General features: G+C 47.6%; 5 protein-coding genes across 5 annotated transcripts; 1 reads left to right on the top strand and 4 right to left on the bottom strand.

Moving 5' to 3' along the window:
* Positions 1-105: 105 nt before the first annotated feature.
* Positions 106-2,523, bottom strand: FOMMEDRAFT_103837 (amidophosphoribosyltransferase). Its single transcript, XM_007263763.1, has 10 exons — positions 2,462-2,523; positions 2,178-2,402; positions 2,038-2,123; positions 1,610-1,985; positions 1,325-1,548; positions 1,146-1,270; positions 1,018-1,091; positions 864-963; positions 354-801; positions 106-286 (listed from the first exon to the last, which is right to left on the bottom strand). Coding segments are annotated over exons 1-9 (1,659 nt in total). The 5' UTR covers positions 2,463-2,523; the 3' UTR covers positions 106-286.
* A 178-nt stretch (positions 2,524-2,701) lies between these two features.
* Positions 2,702-9,330, bottom strand: FOMMEDRAFT_103832 (Guf1 protein). Its single transcript, XM_007263762.1, has 30 exons — positions 8,462-9,330; positions 8,288-8,399; positions 8,064-8,229; positions 7,542-8,006; positions 7,375-7,484; positions 7,306-7,315; positions 7,148-7,250; positions 6,989-7,047; positions 6,781-6,939; positions 6,528-6,727; positions 6,407-6,468; positions 6,196-6,339; positions 6,063-6,139; positions 5,948-6,013; positions 5,787-5,897; positions 5,666-5,726; positions 5,484-5,609; positions 5,227-5,410; positions 5,131-5,170; positions 5,032-5,079; positions 4,930-4,981; positions 4,827-4,867; positions 4,673-4,751; positions 4,147-4,615; positions 4,066-4,095; positions 3,607-4,002; positions 3,446-3,550; positions 3,059-3,386; positions 2,859-3,004; positions 2,702-2,784 (listed from the first exon to the last, which is right to left on the bottom strand). The coding sequence occupies exons 8-24, from the start codon at positions 7,040-7,042 to the stop codon at positions 4,485-4,487; spliced, it is 1,635 nt and encodes a 544-aa protein (XP_007263824.1). The 5' UTR covers positions 7,043-7,047; positions 7,148-7,250; positions 7,306-7,315; positions 7,375-7,484; positions 7,542-8,006; positions 8,064-8,229; positions 8,288-8,399; positions 8,462-9,330; the 3' UTR covers positions 2,702-2,784; positions 2,859-3,004; positions 3,059-3,386; positions 3,446-3,550; positions 3,607-4,002; positions 4,066-4,095; positions 4,147-4,484.
* On the bottom strand, positions 9,322-10,244 carry FOMMEDRAFT_17929 (uncharacterized protein). The gene is made up of 3 exons (XM_007263761.1): positions 9,948-10,244; positions 9,474-9,894; positions 9,322-9,412 (listed from the first exon to the last, which is right to left on the bottom strand). The coding sequence occupies exon 2, from the start codon at positions 9,839-9,841 to the stop codon at positions 9,539-9,541; it is 303 nt and encodes a 100-aa protein (XP_007263823.1). The 5' UTR covers positions 9,842-9,894; positions 9,948-10,244; the 3' UTR covers positions 9,322-9,412; positions 9,474-9,538.
* A 1,133-nt stretch (positions 10,245-11,377) lies between these two features.
* Positions 11,378-12,731, top strand: FOMMEDRAFT_17928 (uncharacterized protein). The gene is made up of 6 exons (XM_007263760.1): positions 11,378-11,471; positions 11,545-11,565; positions 11,615-11,715; positions 11,775-11,796; positions 11,852-11,952; positions 12,018-12,731. Exons 1-6 carry the CDS (start codon positions 11,399-11,401, stop codon positions 12,540-12,542), a joined length of 843 nt encoding a protein of 280 aa, XP_007263822.1. The 5' UTR covers positions 11,378-11,398; the 3' UTR covers positions 12,543-12,731.
* Positions 12,732-13,782: 1,051 nt separating this feature from the next.
* Positions 13,783-17,714, bottom strand: FOMMEDRAFT_118864 (WD40 repeat-like protein). The gene is made up of 12 exons (XM_007263759.1): positions 16,895-17,714; positions 16,387-16,819; positions 16,186-16,336; positions 15,992-16,128; positions 15,835-15,932; positions 15,491-15,777; positions 15,274-15,432; positions 15,107-15,223; positions 14,806-15,053; positions 14,655-14,736; positions 14,444-14,573; positions 13,783-14,390 (listed from the first exon to the last, which is right to left on the bottom strand). Exons 2-12 carry the CDS (start codon positions 16,755-16,757, stop codon positions 14,092-14,094), a joined length of 2,079 nt encoding a protein of 692 aa, XP_007263821.1. The 5' UTR covers positions 16,758-16,819; positions 16,895-17,714; the 3' UTR covers positions 13,783-14,091.
* Positions 17,715-17,745: the final 31 nt, after the last annotated feature.

Raw genomic sequence — 17,745 nt, 5'->3', positions numbered from 1 at the left:
GACGACAGGCTCGCGCTTTCTTCCCAATATTACCACTATGACAAAGGGATTCTATAATAATCCCCCACGAAAGGGACTGTCTATTTCCTTCCATAACATAAAGACAAGCATGTAGTACATAAAATTACATAAGAATACTAGTGGAGCACGTGACTTAACAAGAAGCAGAGGACTCATTGCTCAAAGTCAGCTCTAAGTCATGTCTAATTCGTTGATACCTATAAGGAGGCTGATGCAGCGAGGAGTTAAAAGGAAGGCGCGTGGGATATTTCCACACTGATATGGCCTAAAATCCATTTAATGAAAGTTTGTTAATACAGAACTAGCACGGACATAACAATCTTCATTCATACCTATCGTGAGCCTGTCCAACTGTTGTGAAGCCCGACTGTGTCATCGGCACCATTCAATGGACCACTACTCGCAACAGGTGTTTCTCTCAGCCCATTCGCATCGCCGCTAGGAGTGAACCCATTGTGTGACAGGGCACCTCCGCCCCTGCCTTCTATCGCCGAAAGTTGATTAACCTGACCCTTATTCTTTACATTATCTGCGCGGAGTCTCTCCAGATGCTGGAGATATGGCTCGTCAACACCGCCAGTCACATATTCGCCGGTGAAGACGGAGCAGTCAAAACTGGGTATTTCTGGATTGAATTGGCGGACCGCTGAAATGAGGTCCGGCAGCGTCTGAAAGATAACAAGGTCTGCGCCGATGAACTCGGCAATGGCTGTCGTGTCCCGGCCGTGAGCTACGAGTTCCGCACGAGAAGGCATGTCGATTCCGTATACGTTAGAATATCTAAAGTTCTCCGCCTTATATGAGTATTTGAATACAGTCCAATCTTTCGAAATCTGACAGACCGAATAGGTGGTGCGCAGCTCGCGACGATAACTTTCTTGGCACCTACGTCTTTTGCCATCTGTACAATTTCCTTTGATGTTGTTCCCCTGACAATTGAATCTAGAGCCACTCCCGCGGTTATGACGAGCTAATTGCGGTCAAGGAATAACGCACCATCAACAATCAGAACATTCTTGCCGGAGAATTCAAGTGCCATTGCATTCAGCTTCCGTCGCACATTTTGTCGTCTTTGTTGGTTGGCTTAGAGTTTGATATATTGTGCACAGAAGGACACTACGTACCGCATTTGCTGACCCGGCATAATAAATGTGCGTCCAACATAGCGGTTCTTTATGAAACCTTCCCTGTACGGCAATCCAAGCTTCTGCGCAAGATTGAGGGCAGCAACTCGTGATGTATCTGGGACCTTCATGTATTGCTGCTTTAGGCTGAAACCCGCGCAAGAGAAGAATAAACCCACAGGAATGACAACGTCAACACTAATCCGATGGTTTTCAAGAATTCTACTGACTTCGTCGGCAAGAAGATCGCCCATGGCCATGCGGCTTCTGTATACGCTCACTCCGTCGAGTACGGAATCTGGGCGAGCGAAATATACGTATTCGAAGATATCAGGCGCGAAGGTTGAGGCAATCCCTACTTGACGCCTAGATACTTGTGAGCGTGTGATAATCACGGCTTCACCTAAACAATATCGCAAATGATCAATTGAACGCTACAAGAACAAAGCAGGTAGAGTATATACCAGGCTTTACGTCCTCCCAACCAGTAAATCCGCTTGCATCCGCGACGACGCTTTCGCTGGCAAAAATGTAATCACGTCCACCTGGAGTGCTGCGTTTCGCCATTCCTACTGGGCGAATACCATTGGGATCACGGAATGCGATTATCCCAAAGCCCGCTAACATTGCCACACATGCATACCCGCCTATGCACTGCTCCATTAGGCCACCGATCGCCGTGAATATATCCTCCTCATTGATACGAAATTTACCAGTCTTCTGAAGGTTATCGGCGAAGATATTCAATAGAAGCTCAGAATCTGAATTCGTGTTGATATGCCTGTGCGCCTCTGCATCCATAAATTGGAGTAATGCAGCGGTGTTAATGAGGTTTCCGTTCTTCGGCATTTGTTAAATGGAATGCAATATGTTTGAACAGAAGGTGACCTACATGAGCGAAGACAATCCCGTAAGGTGAGTTGACGTAGAATGGCTGGGCCTCGGCATGGGTTGAGCTCCCAGCTGTAGGGTAGCGGACTAGATGGGTAATGATACATGTCAGATTCCCATTAAGGTACAATATATGCATACCATGTCCCACACCCATTCCACCAGAAAGCCTGCTCAATGCAGACTTGTCGAAGACATCCCGAACCATGCCATTGGCCTTGCACTGATACAAACGACCCTTATAGCCGCAAGTGACTATACCACAGGCATCCTGTCCACGATGCTGGAGCAACGAGAGACCTTCGCAGATTTCGGCGGCACAATCGATGCTTGGATCATGCAGAAGAAGACCAAGTATGCCACACACTGGAAGAGACGAGAATCAGTAGTGTGCCAAGGCTTTCCGAGCCAAAATTGTACTGTACTTTATTCCTCTCAAGGCACTATCTATGCTAGGGCAAGAGATATGCAGAACAGGAGTGCGAACTGGGGCCAGTCTAAACCACCGCAAAAATTGAGCAGTGAATTCAGCGCTCTTCGCGCGCACGTGCGCCGAGGCGTCCCGTTGATCCGGTCAAATATGATGTGAATTACATAATCAATAACCCTGTCGAGTCACCATGTCTATAGCTGCATACAGCGCGACTACTGTATACGCATCGTACCAAACGTCCAGGATGTCTTCAGAAAGATCAAGCACAGCAAGCCAACGACAAGTAGAAAACCTTGCATGGCGTCTTCGAAGAAGGTATGTGTACAAAGCCGCCACCACTAGTCCAAGAACTTGCCAATACCTTGGGTAACACCTGTGCAATGCTCCAGACAACTCGTTGGTTCTAGAGAAACTGCTTTGGAGACTTTACATGTAATACGACAAGTCATTCTACGAGCCAAATTCTCGAATATCGAAGAGCTTATAGCGAGAATCAAAGAAGTGGGTCACAAACTCGTGGAGGCTCAACCGAAAGGTGCGTGGTTTTCGGGTCTCCCAATCCATCTACTTCATTACCAGCCTTTCACAGAGTTCACTGTTGGCAACACTATCCGCAAGGTTCTTCATCATATCCGCGAAGAATATAATGCTGCTTACGAAGGCGCTGCAAAACCTGTATCGAGGTCAAGCTTCTCAATATCAAACTTCGTCCTCATGGGCCAGCCCAAGAAGCAACCTACGATCCAAAAGACATCTATTGCAGGTGGTAAGGCGGACTCCACAGGAGCCAACGATCCGGATGCATTCGCACAGGGCCTCAAGCCTGTCCTAATGGAAGCTATCCAAGACGTGTTGGACGAACTCGAGACCGTTTATGACAATGTGTCCAAGGGCGCGAAGGACCACATACATTCTGAGTGCGCCTTAACTTCGCTTGCTCCTAAAGTTCTATTTTCACTCTGTTTCCTCATGACAGCGAGATTATCCTCACCATTGGTAAATCCAAAACAGTGGAAGCCTATCTGAAGGCCGCTGCACACCATAGAAATTTTACTGTTATTGTTGCCGAAACGTGTCCCTCGTGCGTAAAATGCGCCACACCGCCGACCACTCCAGTGAGACTGATTGTTCACTTAGATTCAGTGGACATGAGATGGCGCGCGCTCTGTCGTCTGCGGGAATCTCAACTATCCTCGTCCCCGACTCATCCATTTATGCGATCATGTCGCGGGTGAACAAAGTGGTTCTAGGTACACACGCCATTCTCGCCAATGGTGGCATGTACGCAGTTACAGGATCTCTGCTAGCTACGACTGCAGCGCGTGCACACAGTACACCCGTAGTCGTTTGTGCGGGCCAGTTCAAGCTGACGCCGCTTTGGAATGTGTACCACCAATATGGTGCCCTTGACTTTGCCGACCCGAGTAGCGTCCTCGGGTTTGAAGAAGGTGGTCTGGTGGATAAGGCGGATGTAGTCAATCCTTATTACGACTACGTCAAACCGGAACTTTTGGATGTTTATATCACCAATGAGTTGGGTCTCTCTTCCGCTTCCTTCGACTATCATTGCTGACACATGTGTCGCCGAACTCTCAGTGGGGATCATCCACCGTCTTCCGTTTATAGGTACGCTATCTTTAATGTGCCTAGGGCCAGTACATTGAATGCTCCCGATAGATTGATCAAGGAGACCTACGATGACGAGGATACAGAACTGTAAGGGCATCCTTTTCTCGCGGTGCAGCTGACACTTCCCACGAGACACCCTGAACATTCATACACCCTAAAAAATATTCGCGCACTATTGTACCCCCTTAACTCAACTGATGAGGTCACATTAATGTTGTAATACACTATTCACCGTACCCGGCCTACATGAAAAAAATTGCGACAGGAAGGTCTTACCATTACGGAAACGGGGTGCCCTAGTAGTGCGCCACGATCACACGTTTCTTAATCGATCGCTGTGGCCGTGGGGAGCCAATACAAAGGATGAATTGATGCTGGGTTGAAGTCTATTTGCCCTGCGTGGTACTGAGTATATCGAAGAATGCCTCCTGTGGCAGTTCGACGCTGCCAATTCTTTTCATCCGGCGTTTACTCTCCTTTTGGTTCTCGAGATGCTTCATTTTTCGTTCGTAATGCCCTTAATGTAGGATAGTGAGTTGCGATAGAGTGGAATAAAATGATGGTCAATTTTCACCTCCGTACAGCCCGGCAGTCACGTCGGCGCGGTTAGCCGATAGTGTTTCTCTTGCAATGATTCTCTTCCCAACAGCCGCCTAAATTACAGCAATTGAGTTAAGTATGAATAACCAAAGATCAACTTCGAAGATGCAGGATAACCGTCCACTTACCTGTATAGGTACTTCGAAAAGCTGTCTTGGAATCACTTTATCTGCGCACGAAGCGTTTTATGATTACTAAAACATGGTAGAGGAAATCTTTGAGCCGACATACGAAGCTTTTTCACCCATGCTCGTCCCACGTGTTGTTCGGCGGAACGATGCACCTATATAGTCAGTGAGGAACAGTCCATTGAAGCATACCAATAATACCTACGATCAAAGCAAGAGCATCCACAGGTTTCGAATTCAGGAGGAAGATCATCTAAAATAGTTTCCATAAGGCAAATTCATTGGGAATAATTATGAATCATACCTTCGATAGATCACTCTTTTGATAGCCAGCATCTTCATAACTACGTAAGATCTCATTGAGTTTGAATCGCATGGAAATTTTGAGACATTGTTTTACTCAAAACTGGCGTAGCCGGAGCTCCGACTCTTCAACAGCGAGAAGAAATCTGTAACAATCTCGCTGAGAGGTAGTTGACATGTTAATAAGACTCTGGCAGATGTCGAGGAAGAGTCCAGGTAACGATGGTCAAGGGCTGTAGCTCGGCGCGAATAGCAAAGGTCCATCATTTCTCCCAAAAACTCTAGAAGAGCAGAGATGTACAGAATCGTCAGCATACCGTACTGCAGCTACACAGAAGTAGTCAGGCAGTATACCTTCTGGCACAATAATCGACGCATTTACTATAGGCTCTTGTACTTCCAAGACATTGGATCGGGCATCCGTTACGTCAGGAAACTCCGTAGGGTTACTGACAAACGCAGTCCGATCTCGATAAACCACTAGAGCAAAGTTTATATTATACCATAGGCTCGCTAAATCCGGTTACCCCACCAACCTTTGTACGTGACTGTTGGAGCCGTGATGATTATGTTCGCGTCATATTCATCTTCAAGTCTCTGTACGGCAGCGTTACATTTACTATTTGGGCTTGTGGGAACTCGGAAAGGAAGTCGAACCTGTCTGAACACATCCATATGAAGTGTTCCGAGAAAGCCGAGTCGCATGCCTTGGCCCAGAGCAGCAGATGACTCGCGTTGAACGGTAACACTGCGGTCTGTGAGAGTAAGCTTTCACAGAATCAGAGAGACCATAAGGTAAAAGAATTTCGGCACCTTACCCGCTTTATCGACTCCTCAAGCTTTGGGAAATCATTCGAATCGACTGGGAAAACACCTGCAAAAACCTGCAGCGATAAATCACAATCCACAATATACGCCTTCGGTCACTCTTACCATTGCTTTGGATGGTGTAAATCCGCGGAGCGCCTTCACAGGATAGCCCGTTCTATACAACGTATCTCCCACATGTGCTGTTTACACCAATATTAGCCATGGCTGTGTGGAGCCACTGGATCCTTATGCGCACCTTCTGTTGAATCTTTCATGTTGCACGCCAAATAGCCGACTTGTCCAGCGTTCAAAATGCCCGTTCGCACTTGCTCCGGATGCATAACGCCAACTTCAGTAACCTCATATTTCTTCCGCGTAAAGCACGAACTGATCCTGTCTCCTGTTCCAATAGTGTACAAATCGGGTAAGTGTTATTAATCCTCAGATGCCATGAGGAAACTTCCGACCCTTCCGTAAGTGCCCCGAGACTACATTTACCAAAGATACCACGCCCCGATAGCGGTCGTATCTCAAGGAAGGTGAAGTCTTCAGATATCAAAAGATTTTGAAATTGAGTGCAGCGCTCACGAAGAATCAAATAAGAAGGCTGCTAACGGCCCGTCAATATTGCCTTTGGGAGGAGGTATACGTTCGACAATTGCTTCTAGAACAGACACGGTACCCGTTCCCTTTTTCGCAGATACACGCAATATCTCAGAAGGCTTGATGCCGAAAGTCATCTCCATCTCTGCTGCCACCTGTTCGGGACGTGCAGCAGGCAGGTCTATCTATCGGAAGGTCAGAATTTGGCTCGCAAGTCGCCTTCATAAAGTCTAGATACCTTGTTCAAGACCGGGATGATCTTAATACCACTCTCCTTTGCAACGTGAAACACGGATATAGTCTGTGCTTGGACTCCTTGACTCGCATCAACTAATAGCAAGGCACCTTGGCACGCGGCCAGAGAACGTGATACCTCCCAAGCAAAATCAACGTGGCCCTGTCAAAGAACGTTAGACCTAGCTGCTGTAGCGTATAGAAGCACTGACAGGTGTGTCAATCAAATTTAGAAGAAATTTTTGTCCGCGAAGCGAGTATATCATACTGTCTGATGTAATTAAATATTGTAGATGAATCTCTAATGAATCTCACCTGGCAGTCTGAGCTTTGACTAAAAGGATTATATTATCCACCATAGAACACATAACTCGGAGTGTCTGCAGATTTACCTGTTATACCTCGTTCACGTTCAACCTTGAGCTTATCTAGGACTTGCTTGTTAGTTCCGTTTACGTTTATGGTCCCAGTCAGCTAATAGTACTCGTCCAATCAGTCATTGTCACATTGTCAGATAAATGTAGCATGCCTCGAGGAGCCTAGTAACAATGCGTTCACTAAATCAGGACAGCCAGAGTAGTTTAGAAGTTAATTATACCTGTCCGCAAGCGTGGATTTGCCGTGATCTTCATGTACTTTTAATTAGCAAGAGGAGGACATGAATATAGAATCCCGATGATACCGATGTGCGCAATGATCGAGAAATTGCTACGAGCGGCAATCAGCACAAAAAAAGGAGAAAAAAGTTGGTTGTGTCATTTCTACCGTATCAGACGCGCGGGGTAATCGGCCATGTCCAATCCGTCTTTCTCAAGCGGGGTAACCGTTGTAGGCGTCGAAATGAACCTATGTAAAAGAGAGGCCGAAAGCGCAGTCCGCCCGGAGCATGGCAAAGGAGTCCACCGTGTGAAGCGTAAAACGTGCATAGCAATTGTGCAGGGCTATCTCACGGAAAATAGTCCCGTATGGAATGGAAGTTACGGAACAGTGTACATGGAGGGCAAGAGTAAACAGCAACTTCGGTACCGGGACGCTTGCAAATTGTCACGTGACAAACGTGTCCAACGTCCTCGCCCACAGCGGCTTCCACAGCTTCAAGCTTTCCTTGGCACGCCCCTTGCTCACTCAACATTTGAATATGTCTCTTGCTGAAGAAGCGGACGCCCGAAAACTCCGGCTATTGGCTCTGCGAAGAAAGAAAGAGGGCGTGAACGGGGAGGGCCAACATAGGCAGGTCGTTATACATAGGATACTGGCTTGGCAGTAACTGACGAAGATCTTCTGTAGTTCGGAACCTATCCTCTCAAGGCGTAATTTTGATCCGCAGTCTCGTACGTTGAGGAAGAGGACGCAAGATGACGATGAAAACATGGAGGATACAGTCGAAAGGGATGTTGCCGGCCTGGCTGACCAAATCGTTGCTGAGGACGAAGAGACACGTGCACAAGACCTCGTTCGTTCCATCTCTTGTCCATCGTTCCTTCGATGTATTGATCAGTGAAAATGCGTAGGATTTAACAAACATTGCGCCGAAGCGCCCAAACTGGGACCTCAAGCGAGAACTCGACCGTAAGATGGCAAAATTAGAGAGGAAAACACAGGAAGCGATTCACACCCTTATTCGTCAGTCTTTGGGGTTTTGAAGTGATACATTAACTTGACATTCCGTTATCTGAATGCGTTAGGGCAACGTTTAGCCGCTCAGAAGGGTGATACGGACGACATTATCGGAGCGATGCGCGCCCAGGAGAATGCAGAGACCAACGACAACTCTTCGGACGAGGAGTCGTAACCTCTTGTCAACTTATTCTTCCCATTCTTCTCGTTCTTGCTATACTGGGCCCTCCTTCAGGCCATTGCATTGCATACAAAGAAAACCATGGCTGAGATGGCCTACGGAGATACATTACGTGGCTGAAACGGCTTGTCAACCTCAATTAACACGGAAGCATTTTTTGTATCACGATCTCCCTGAAATGAAGATAAATTGCCCAGTTGCGCCCCTTCAACAATTGTGCAATTATGACAGAGTTCCCAATGTGTCAGCGTATATGGCGAGAATTAAGCATCTGGATGACTCTCTGATCTTCAGACCATCTCGACTCTCTATTCGGACTAGCAGGGCTAGGAACTGTTTCGATACCGCTAACAGCTGTGTGCAGGGGTGGTAACGTAGGAGATCGCGCTGGGAGTCCCGACTGCGCCTGGGAATGACTGTTAGTGGCCACCGTGGGAGGAGATGCGCCCGTCATGCGAGGAGTTGATGTCGGTGACGATGTGGCAGATGACACAAATGAGGAACTTGAGGCCATATCTACGCCCAGGTCGGAATTTCGCGAGCGTGCCTTTCCGCTGCGGTAAACACCGGGAGGAATGGAAATAGAACGCAGCGTTGGATCGTCATCGATGCTTGGCAGTTGCTGGAGGTCCGCGTAGGTAAAATATGCGGTCAAATGCCACTTGCGTGGTCTCGAATTTGGTGACATGGTAACATAAGCGGAATAGGCCTGCTTGACTAATCCGAGCGGACGATGTGCAGAACGATCGAAATGTGATAATATTGACGAACTTCCATTTCCTCGAGTTGTTCCGTCAACGAACCGGAATACGGGTTGTGTCCTATAGAAAAATTAATCCGGTAACTGAACCATCTGATTATCCTGCAACTGACCGTGAACCTTGTGCATTATCATTTGCAGGGTCGTTCGGGAGCTTTTCGTCATAGAAAAGATACGGCTTAAATGGTTTCAAGAGGCCTGATGTTAGCGTTCGTGAGCACTGGGGATGGCGCGCGGAATCCAAATTACCTCGCGCATTCGTGACTGACTCCACACTCTACCATCTGTCCAGCGTTTTAGACCAAGTTCGTCGTCGCTCTCTTCCCAAACGAAGATGGAGCCAGACTGAATGAACGTAGAACGCTCGACTTCATTGAGCCGTCTCGAGACGGGTTTTAATATTCCTCGGCGTACGGCCTCAAGGACGACCTGGGCATCTCGAGTGTCACGTACATGCAGGCGAGGATGTGTTGGACGCTGAACGTCCTGTCCTGGTGCATAGAACATGGCGCCCGCAAGGAGCAGGGAGCGAGTCTGAAAACCATGTAAAGCTGTAGACACTTTATATATTATTTAGCGGAAGATCCCCCATCGGTGCTCTGTAAGATATTACCTCGCCTTCGGACAAGTAAGGTATTTAGGCACTGCGCTAATAATAACAAGCCATTTCAAAAGAAGTTGTTTGTGGGATTAGGAGGGCGGGTTTTCCAGCTTGAGGGTCGGTACGCTTCCTGTATTCCCTGTCGAGCACGCATGCTACGTCGGTGGTACGTGATAGAGAACGCCGTGCACGGATGGAGCGTGCTTTCTATTTCCACGCCCCATGTTTTCGTTCTCGCACCAGAATTTTGTTTCTTACACGGTAAGGTCGCATTTTATCGCTACCCGACGGTAAGGGACCCGTGAACTGCAAGGGAGCATGTTACGAAGCAAACCGGCTTACGTTCGCGAGAACGAAAGCGGTTCATTTCAATGCATTGATAGATCTTGATCTATTGGAACTTGGAAGGTCAAACTTCCCAAGCACATGTGTGTATTTATCAGTCAATATCCACGGCGCAACTTGATCGGTGGGATGGCGCCGAGTTCTTCCAATCGTTATTGGTTCTGGAGTGGTACGGGATTCCAAGACGCTTGAGACACCAGTTTGAGCCGAACTCCTTCCGAGCTTTGGTTATGAGGTCGCCGTCTCCGGTAGCTGTGTAAGACCTGAAGTTTCGCGAGTGATTGAGCGGGCTTTTTTACTCTATGAACACAGATCATAACTCCGCGCTGTCGACGTCGACGTTCTCTTCTTTGTCCGATTCATGATGTACTCAGGAAGCAAACCATCTATGCAAGAAGCCCAGCCTGAGTGGGGTAATACTGGTCCAACAGATCGTTGCCTGTCATCGCCGCTCATTTGGACACTCACTTTCTCGGGCGAGAAATAGAAGAAGCACTTCGTTGAAGTAGCGCTGCAAGCTTCCTTGGTAGCTCGGTGGAACAGCGGAAGAGCTGAACAGCATGCTAAATAATGTTCCCTAGAACCATAGCCGTGATGGTGGATTATAGATGGATATGGTAAGCGAACTTTCCCTCTTCTACGCGGCATAAAACACTGCTTTTCCTCGATCTTCCAGCGCTGTTGTTCCTGTGTTCCGAGAGGCGCCTCGGTCGCGGATTCAGGGTTACTGGATGGGACGCGACATAAGATGCGCCAACTTCCAAGCGTTATCAGGACGGACTTAAACAATAGGGATGCCGCTGCACCGCAAACTCAAGAGACTATATGATTGCCCGATATTTACCCTTGGCATGCCAACAATTTGGTACAGTGATTCCCCCCCGGATTGTCAGCCAGTGATCGTGGAGGAGATTTTCAATACAATACAAGTACATATATGACATTATATGTATATGTGTCTTTTTTGTTTAATAGCTTATGTAACATATAATTCCGTGAGAGAAATATTCATTTCTGGTAAACGCGGTGCAGCGCCGATTACAGCACAATAATGGTTATCCCTCCCCAACACTTATGATCACCACCCAACGGCGTATAGCTGCTCAGGGCTGCAAACTATGATAGGAACGAATTTTGAAAGTTGCAAAAGTGCAAGAACTGTTCCAAGCCTGGTGTATATCTGTCAACGTGGTGAGATGCTTGTATCTCAGTTCAGGCGAACTTACCTGACGTGGCGAATGCTCTATCCTTCATTAACCCTCAGTCCTTGGTGCAAATATAGACCGTAAATTTTCTTTAGAAACCTATTGATCATTGTTCATATGTCATTCTAGGCATCGTTAGCTTTGGGGATGAAGTTCCGTATCGGCTGATCGGGCCAATTCTACAAGGCTGTACTGCAGACACGCTCCTGAGGCTTGAGCAGGAAACCCCGGTGAGACAGCTTAACTCCTCCAGCTCACTGAATAAGGTACTCATGTGCCATGCGAACAGCATCTTCATGAGTGTACATTGGGTACGAATGATATGTATCTCAATTACCCCTAAAACTAAAGCATTACCTCTCGTAGAGCTCTGGAAAGACATATGTGTTCGAACTTATCCCACTGCTGTTGATCAAGTACTGAGCACTCCTGGTGATGAACCAGAGTCGTGGCGTGATTTTTATGTTGTGCGTTGATTTCAGTAAACCTAGTATTGATGACTGAAGAGGGACTCATTCCGGTCAACGTGCAGTGTACAAGAGAAAGAGAGATCAGACGCTTTGAAGAAGCCGCCAACAAGCTTCGCAGCCAACGAATTGAAGCCGAGGAGATGAAACGAAAACGTCAAGTCAAGCTCACGGATAGGCTCCCACCTACAAAGCGGCCTAGAACCGGTTGTATGTCTGCCTCTCTGACTTCTGGGTTCTCTATCTGCTTTTCGTCTCATGCTTGCTTTCACATGTGCACGGGGTTGAAAGTCGCGCTGCCCCCTAAAACGCTTCTAGAGAAGACACGTAAGGAAGCAACGAAGTTCCAGAGAAGTGTCCTTGGACCACCGACTTTGCCACCAGCTGGTAATTCGAAGGGTTTCCGAGCTAAAATTGGCGCTCCTTGTGCTCAGTTTACTGAAAAAGACGAGAGCCGTGTTAAGATAAATACGATTGTTGTGCGTAACTCCTCACCGCCAAACCTCTTGTTACCCTCGTCACAAGCTCTGCACAAACCGGAACCCACAACAAGGACATCTAGATTATCTCAAAGTCGACCTAATCGTTGACGTAGTACAAATACTCCCACGTGCAAGTCACCTGAGATTGCAGCTAGGAAAGTTCCGCTGCGTACCTTATTTTCGAGTAAGGCAGCATTGTCTTCCCAGGAATCGAGATCACTTCTCTCTACTTCTGGTGCTCGCTTGATAGCATATAGCTTCCTTCTATTGCTGTTGTATCCTCGTAGTGTAATATTTTCGCAACCTTTGTAATTTTCCATTACTGGAAATCTTGCATAGCAATCCCATATGGGTAAACATTGTAATTCCGAAGCCATGGACACAGTTAGGTGGAGAGCTCGTGTTCTGAATCCATGGATGAAGTTAGACAGAAGTATCAAATAGCTCAGGATCGTCAACTAAACACACGATTCCAAAGCCTCCGAGCTTTAAATCCGGCGTTCCCGTGGAACCTACAATATAAATTAGCCTGTTCGCAGATTCCAACTGAGAACTGATCAATGCGACCACTGGGCCTCCTAAATTAAGAAGCAATACCAAAAGAATGGTATATACCCACGGTGGTTTTACGGGATAGAGAAATGGCTGAGTTCTTGTCCGACTATGGGTGAGCAAGGTACGAGAAGCCTGGAACGCCAAATGTCATAAATAAAATAGTTGAGCACGTACCGCCGACTGCCTTATCCCTTCCGAGCAAATTCTTTCGTCTAACTGAATAGAGATACAAGATATGAGGACATCATCGCTCAAGGCGGAATATCGAGCTCTGATGTGTGAATAACCTATAAGTTCTGTTCAATAAGACTAGAATTGGGTCGTGTAGATGGAGTTTCTGGGTGCAGTTCACTGCTCATTATTAGTATGGTTTGCACACACACCACAGTCGGTCTCAGCCGCCGGAGTCGTATGCAATGCAGATTGTTTGAGCCTGAGCTTGAGAATGTAGGAGTTAAAGATTGAGCTTCACATGTTCCCGAGAGATAGCATTAAGAGACAGACTTGCACCTTGGCTCTTTGTTCCCTCCGGCAACTCGAATGATTGCCGATATGGAACGCGTCGCGTGTCGCGACCACGTGATATTCACATGCTCACATTAACCCAAGACGCCACGCTGTCGCATTTTTATTTGTTTCAATCCAGCGAGTCCGTACATCTATATTCGTCTACAATTGAATATTACAGCACCTTGTTCACCACAATTTGCTTGTAATATGTGTCCTAGGAATTTTAATCAAATACAATTTGGTGCACGTTTTGGTGATGCCATGAAGTACCGACTCCAACCAGGTTAATGACACGATGTATTGCTAAATATTACAGGATATCAAACCGATCTAAGGATCAAACAGTATTTGACAATGTTGATTGGAAACTGGATTTGAAGGAACCTCTGAAAACTGGGAAAGCGGAAGCGGGATGTGTCGTGGATATGCAATTAACGAATGTGGTCGTAACAAATGCTAGGGATTAATGCAAGAAGCCCGGACGTGATGATGACATGCAAGAGGATGGAACAAATGAGTTGGAAATCCACGTGAGTGAATAAAGAAAGAAAGTAAAGAGCGAAAGTCATCAAGACAGTCTCACAGGCTGCCTTTAGACAGTTACACCGGGACTTAAGCTAGAAGATGTAGGTAATCCTGAAGCGTCTCGTCCCTTTCCTTTCCAGTTGTTCCGTTCACTTCCTTGTGGTGCTTGTAATCGGTGGGAGTCCCCAGTCAGCAATGACACGTGGGGGCTCTCCCATATTCTGATTGTCCCGTCATCCGAGCAAGACGCAAACATCCGCTCGTTCGTTGGATTCCATGCGACAGCATTTACGCTCCCAGAGCCATGCCCGGAGAGTACTTCCAGAAGCGCACCTGTATCCCTGTGCCAGATGTACACATTCCCGTCTAGTTGGGCGTCAGCTTTATGGACTAGACAGAACGAACGAAAATGGACATGCCTTCGCTACCACTAACGATAAAATTCCCATCCACTCCCCCGAAGCAGCTTCGAATTACATGCTGCCCTTGGTGCTGGCCAGTGAACTTGCGAGCTAATCTTGCCGCGTCCAGGTCCCACAGTTGTACCTCCTAAAACAAGCATAAACAATCATGCAACAACAGGCATTGATGAGCATTATCATGGGTAGATGTGGGAGTAAGTTTGCTTACATCTGGTGCGTGATTGATCAGCGCGTATCGCGAGTCCTGGGAGATTTTCACGCTCGTGAGCTCGCCTTCCAAGCGAATGGATCTGAAGAGACAAGCGAAGCCGTATTTAGAAAACACTATTAACTATCTGACAAGAAGTGCCCAGACATACACTTCCTGTGTTCTAGACGCGTAATCGTAGATAATTAAACGATTCTCCCTTGTGCTCGATATAAGAGGCTGTTGAGGACCCGAGCTTGGCGTCTGGCTGTCTTGTTGTGGTGTGGAAGCCTTCGCGTTCGGTAAGGGAAGGCATTCAAGTCCAACGATGACCAGCCTAGACAAGTCGGGCGCAATCGCAAGATCTGTCACCCTAACAGTCGTCTTTGTCCATTCTTCTTTACGTTCGCCGTCCGCGTTCTGGAGATAGGAGCTAAGCGACCCGCGATAAGAAACAGACTAGATCGGCTCACCCAAAGGATGATCTTGCGATCCAAACCTGCTGACAGAAAACCCGATCCATCTGGAAGCCATTCCAGCGCTGAAACAGTCTCCTCATGGTAAGTACAGTCTTGGAGGCATATACCGGTCTAAGAAAACATTCAGCACATGCAAAAGCAATAAGTTGAAAGCAGGCAACCTTGGCGCTCCAGACTTTGATACTGCTATCCGTACTCGTCAAGAGAAGTGCATCGTTTGGGGACCAGGCGAGACATCCAACTGGGTCCATGTGATCTCGAAATCTCCTTTCTAGAGAACACTCCCGTACGTTGGGCTTATTCACTGGATCAACTTCCTTCTAAAAGTTACGTGAGTACACAGACTGCTAAACATGACGCTAGAAACATAAAACTTACACCAATCAGCCAGATGAAGGCGCATTTATCCTTACTTGCACTGGCAAGGTATTGGCCGTCGTGGCTCCACTTGATATTCCAGACCTCGTCTGCGTGCTCCTTCAAAATGTTTGTGGTAAGCAATGGGAATTCCTCCCTGCTGCAGGCATGATCAGTGTAAAGAGAGAACGCTTCCGGAGTATAGGGAGTATTGTGATATAAACAGTTCGTCCGTTGATGAGTAAATGCTTGCTCTATCAGGGTTGTGAATCGCCGCTGGGGCATCATTGTGGAGGGAGAAATAAATCCTGGGGAGGTCTGTAAGCAACACTGTGTACCAATGTAGAGCAACTGAATAGCTTTACGTTGTAAGTTAGATAGGAGCACCCGTCTTGAAGTACCTGACGCGCCGTCCCATTTGGCACGGTGTCGTAGGTCATCCGCATTCGAACACATTATCAGACTGTAATCAAAGGCTATGAACGACTAGAAAAGAGAATCGTGCTGTAATCAAAAACTTACCTTGATAAGGAATGTAGCTCATCAACGTCGACATTCAGGGGAGCTAGCTCGTTTCTCAGAACATGGAGTGCAGTATTCACATTCTGCACTTCAAGTAGTTCTAGATATTTCTGCTGGCTAATGAGAAATCGAGTAATCTGGTATGAACAGCATTATGTTTCTTCTCGCAATGAACATAACGAGAAACAACTTACGCGTAAACTCTCCTCGTCGGTTACCCCTAGAGTACTTAAACAACTTTCGGCCTCCGTCCACTTCCCTGAAAGAACGTATGATCGGAATTGGCTAACACCAGGTGCTTCCATCTGGTAGCCGGACTCCATCTCCAAAGTGGTGGCGGATTCTCTAAGAATAAACGTCAGAGACAAATAAGAAATATAGCAGCAATTACTTACAGGTATCCAACGTCTCTTAGGCTCTGAATCAGCAGTCTCACGAACTCTTCTCTGTCAATACAAGAGTCTTCAAATAATCGTGTGCCTGGTAGATTTACTCGAGGCACAACGTGCGTGATACCTCGAACCGAATCTGGCGGTGTCGAATGCTTTCGTCCATTCGCAACGGGCGACGCCACATCACGTACGGCTGGTCCACTGCCATTTGACATACTATATGTGTTCCCATTTCCCATGACCTGGCTGGTGGAAAGTACGGTGAGTCCGTCTGGTGAAAACGGGCCACGAGCTCCAGGGTGGGTCAGTTGAGGATCTGAGTCGCGCATCGCCGAATTACTTTCGATATTATTGTCACTCTCAACAAGTCTCATTGCTGTCGGTGACTTTGGTGACCGTAAGGAAGGGTGTGTAAGGTTGTAGAGGTAAGGGCGGGCTAGAGGAAAGCCACAATAGAGATGAGCGAGTGTGTCCAACACTGATCAGTTTGAATGATTATCTGAGCACGTACTAGACGTATTGTCCTCGAGCCTCAATTTCTTTCGTATGTGCTGCTCTCCTCCTGCCGAGCTTTCTGGGATTGACGATGAGGAAGCGGTGTTCGGAACAGGGATGCTTTCCGAGTAAGCCGGTTGCTCGTTCTCTGGCTCGAATTCGGCGCGGGACCTGCGCTGTGACGTCGAATGTGCGGTGTGGCTGTTTCCGACTGTGTCTGTAAGGCCAGAGATGCTCGGGCTAATAGGCGCCAGATATGCGTTCGGGTCGGTAGTCGCAGTTGCAGAAGGAGGTATGGGTGAAGAAGGGCAGTCACTCGTATGAGCAGAACTGAGAGAATGTGGAGGGGATGAAGGCTGTACAGACCGAGAAATGGAGCGAGTCGCGTCGCTCTGCGACTCTACGGCAGCAGAGTAAGCGGAGTGCGTATAAGGATCAATGGTGACGAGTGCTCGGGGATGGGTGAGGGCGCTGGAAGGGGAGGGCGGTGAGTGCTGGTGATAGGAAATGGCTAAGCCCGAGCGAGCCAGATGCGGCGCTTCGCGGCACGCTCAGTTGATTCCCTCGACGCTCTCAATGCAAGCAATGCTAGGGTGCTGACGAGTCCCGCTGTTCTTCGGGAGCATATACCACTCGTCGTTGACAGACTCGATACTCGTACGAGGACTCGTACTGGCACAAGGGTACTCGTGGACAAACGTTTCCGAGTGTGACGGAAGCAGAAGATGATACTCGGTACTATAATAAGGCGAATCTTATTCTCAACGTGAGACGAGCTCGCTGCTGTGGCCGGGGAATATTTCTGGGGATAATACAGGGGAGCAGGATGGTGTGCTGTTAGTGCTTGCTATCAGGTGCAGGAGGGCA

This window comes from Fomitiporia mediterranea (assembly GCF_000271605.1).
Source record: "Fomitiporia mediterranea MF3/22 unplaced genomic scaffold FOMMEscaffold_3, whole genome shotgun sequence".
NCBI classification, from domain to species: Eukaryota; Fungi; Basidiomycota; class Agaricomycetes; order Hymenochaetales; family Hymenochaetaceae; genus Fomitiporia; species Fomitiporia mediterranea.
This window is presented reverse-complemented; position numbering and strand designations above follow the sequence as displayed.

Coding starts and splice junctions, on each gene's coding strand:
- FOMMEDRAFT_118864 (XM_007263759.1), bottom strand. CDS start 16,757: ATGAGACTTGTTGAGAGTGACAATAATATCGAAAGTAATTCGGCGATG. Junction 16,337..16,386: donor CTAAGAGACGTTGGATACCT/GTAAGTAATTGC, acceptor GTTTATTCTTAG/AGAATCCGCCACCACTTTGG. Junction 14,574..14,654: donor TGATCAATCACGCACCAGAT/GTAAGCAAACTT, acceptor TGCTTGTTTTAG/GAGGTACAACTGTGGGACCT.
- FOMMEDRAFT_17928 (XM_007263760.1), top strand. CDS start 11,399: ATGATAGGAACGAATTTTGAAAGTTGCAAAAGTGCAAGAACTGTTCCA. Junction 11,716..11,774: donor GGCTTGAGCAGGAAACCCCG/GTGAGACAGCTT, acceptor CCATGCGAACAG/CATCTTCATGAGTGTACATT. Junction 11,953..12,017: donor CGTGGCGTGATTTTTATGTT/GTGCGTTGATTT, acceptor GTCAACGTGCAG/TGTACAAGAGAAAGAGAGAT.
- FOMMEDRAFT_17929 (XM_007263761.1), bottom strand. CDS start 9,841: ATGTTCTATGCACCAGGACAGGACGTTCAGCGTCCAACACATCCTCGC.
- FOMMEDRAFT_103832 (XM_007263762.1), bottom strand. CDS start 7,042: ATGATATACTCGCTTCGCGGACAAAAATTTCTTCTAAATTTGATTGAC. Junction 5,610..5,665: donor TCCAACAGTCACGTACAAAG/GTTGGTGGGGTA, acceptor ACTTTGCTCTAG/TGGTTTATCGAGATCGGACT. Junction 4,752..4,826: donor TTTTCGAAGTACCTATACAG/GTAAGTGGACGG, acceptor GCTGTAATTTAG/GCGGCTGTTGGGAAGAGAAT.
- FOMMEDRAFT_103837 (XM_007263763.1), bottom strand. Junction 1,549..1,609: donor TTGGGAGGACGTAAAGCCTG/GTATATACTCTA, acceptor GATATTGTTTAG/GTGAAGCCGTGATTATCACA. Junction 802..863: donor AGCTGCGCACCACCTATTCG/GTCTGTCAGATT, acceptor GGAGAACTTTAG/ATATTCTAACGTATACGGAA.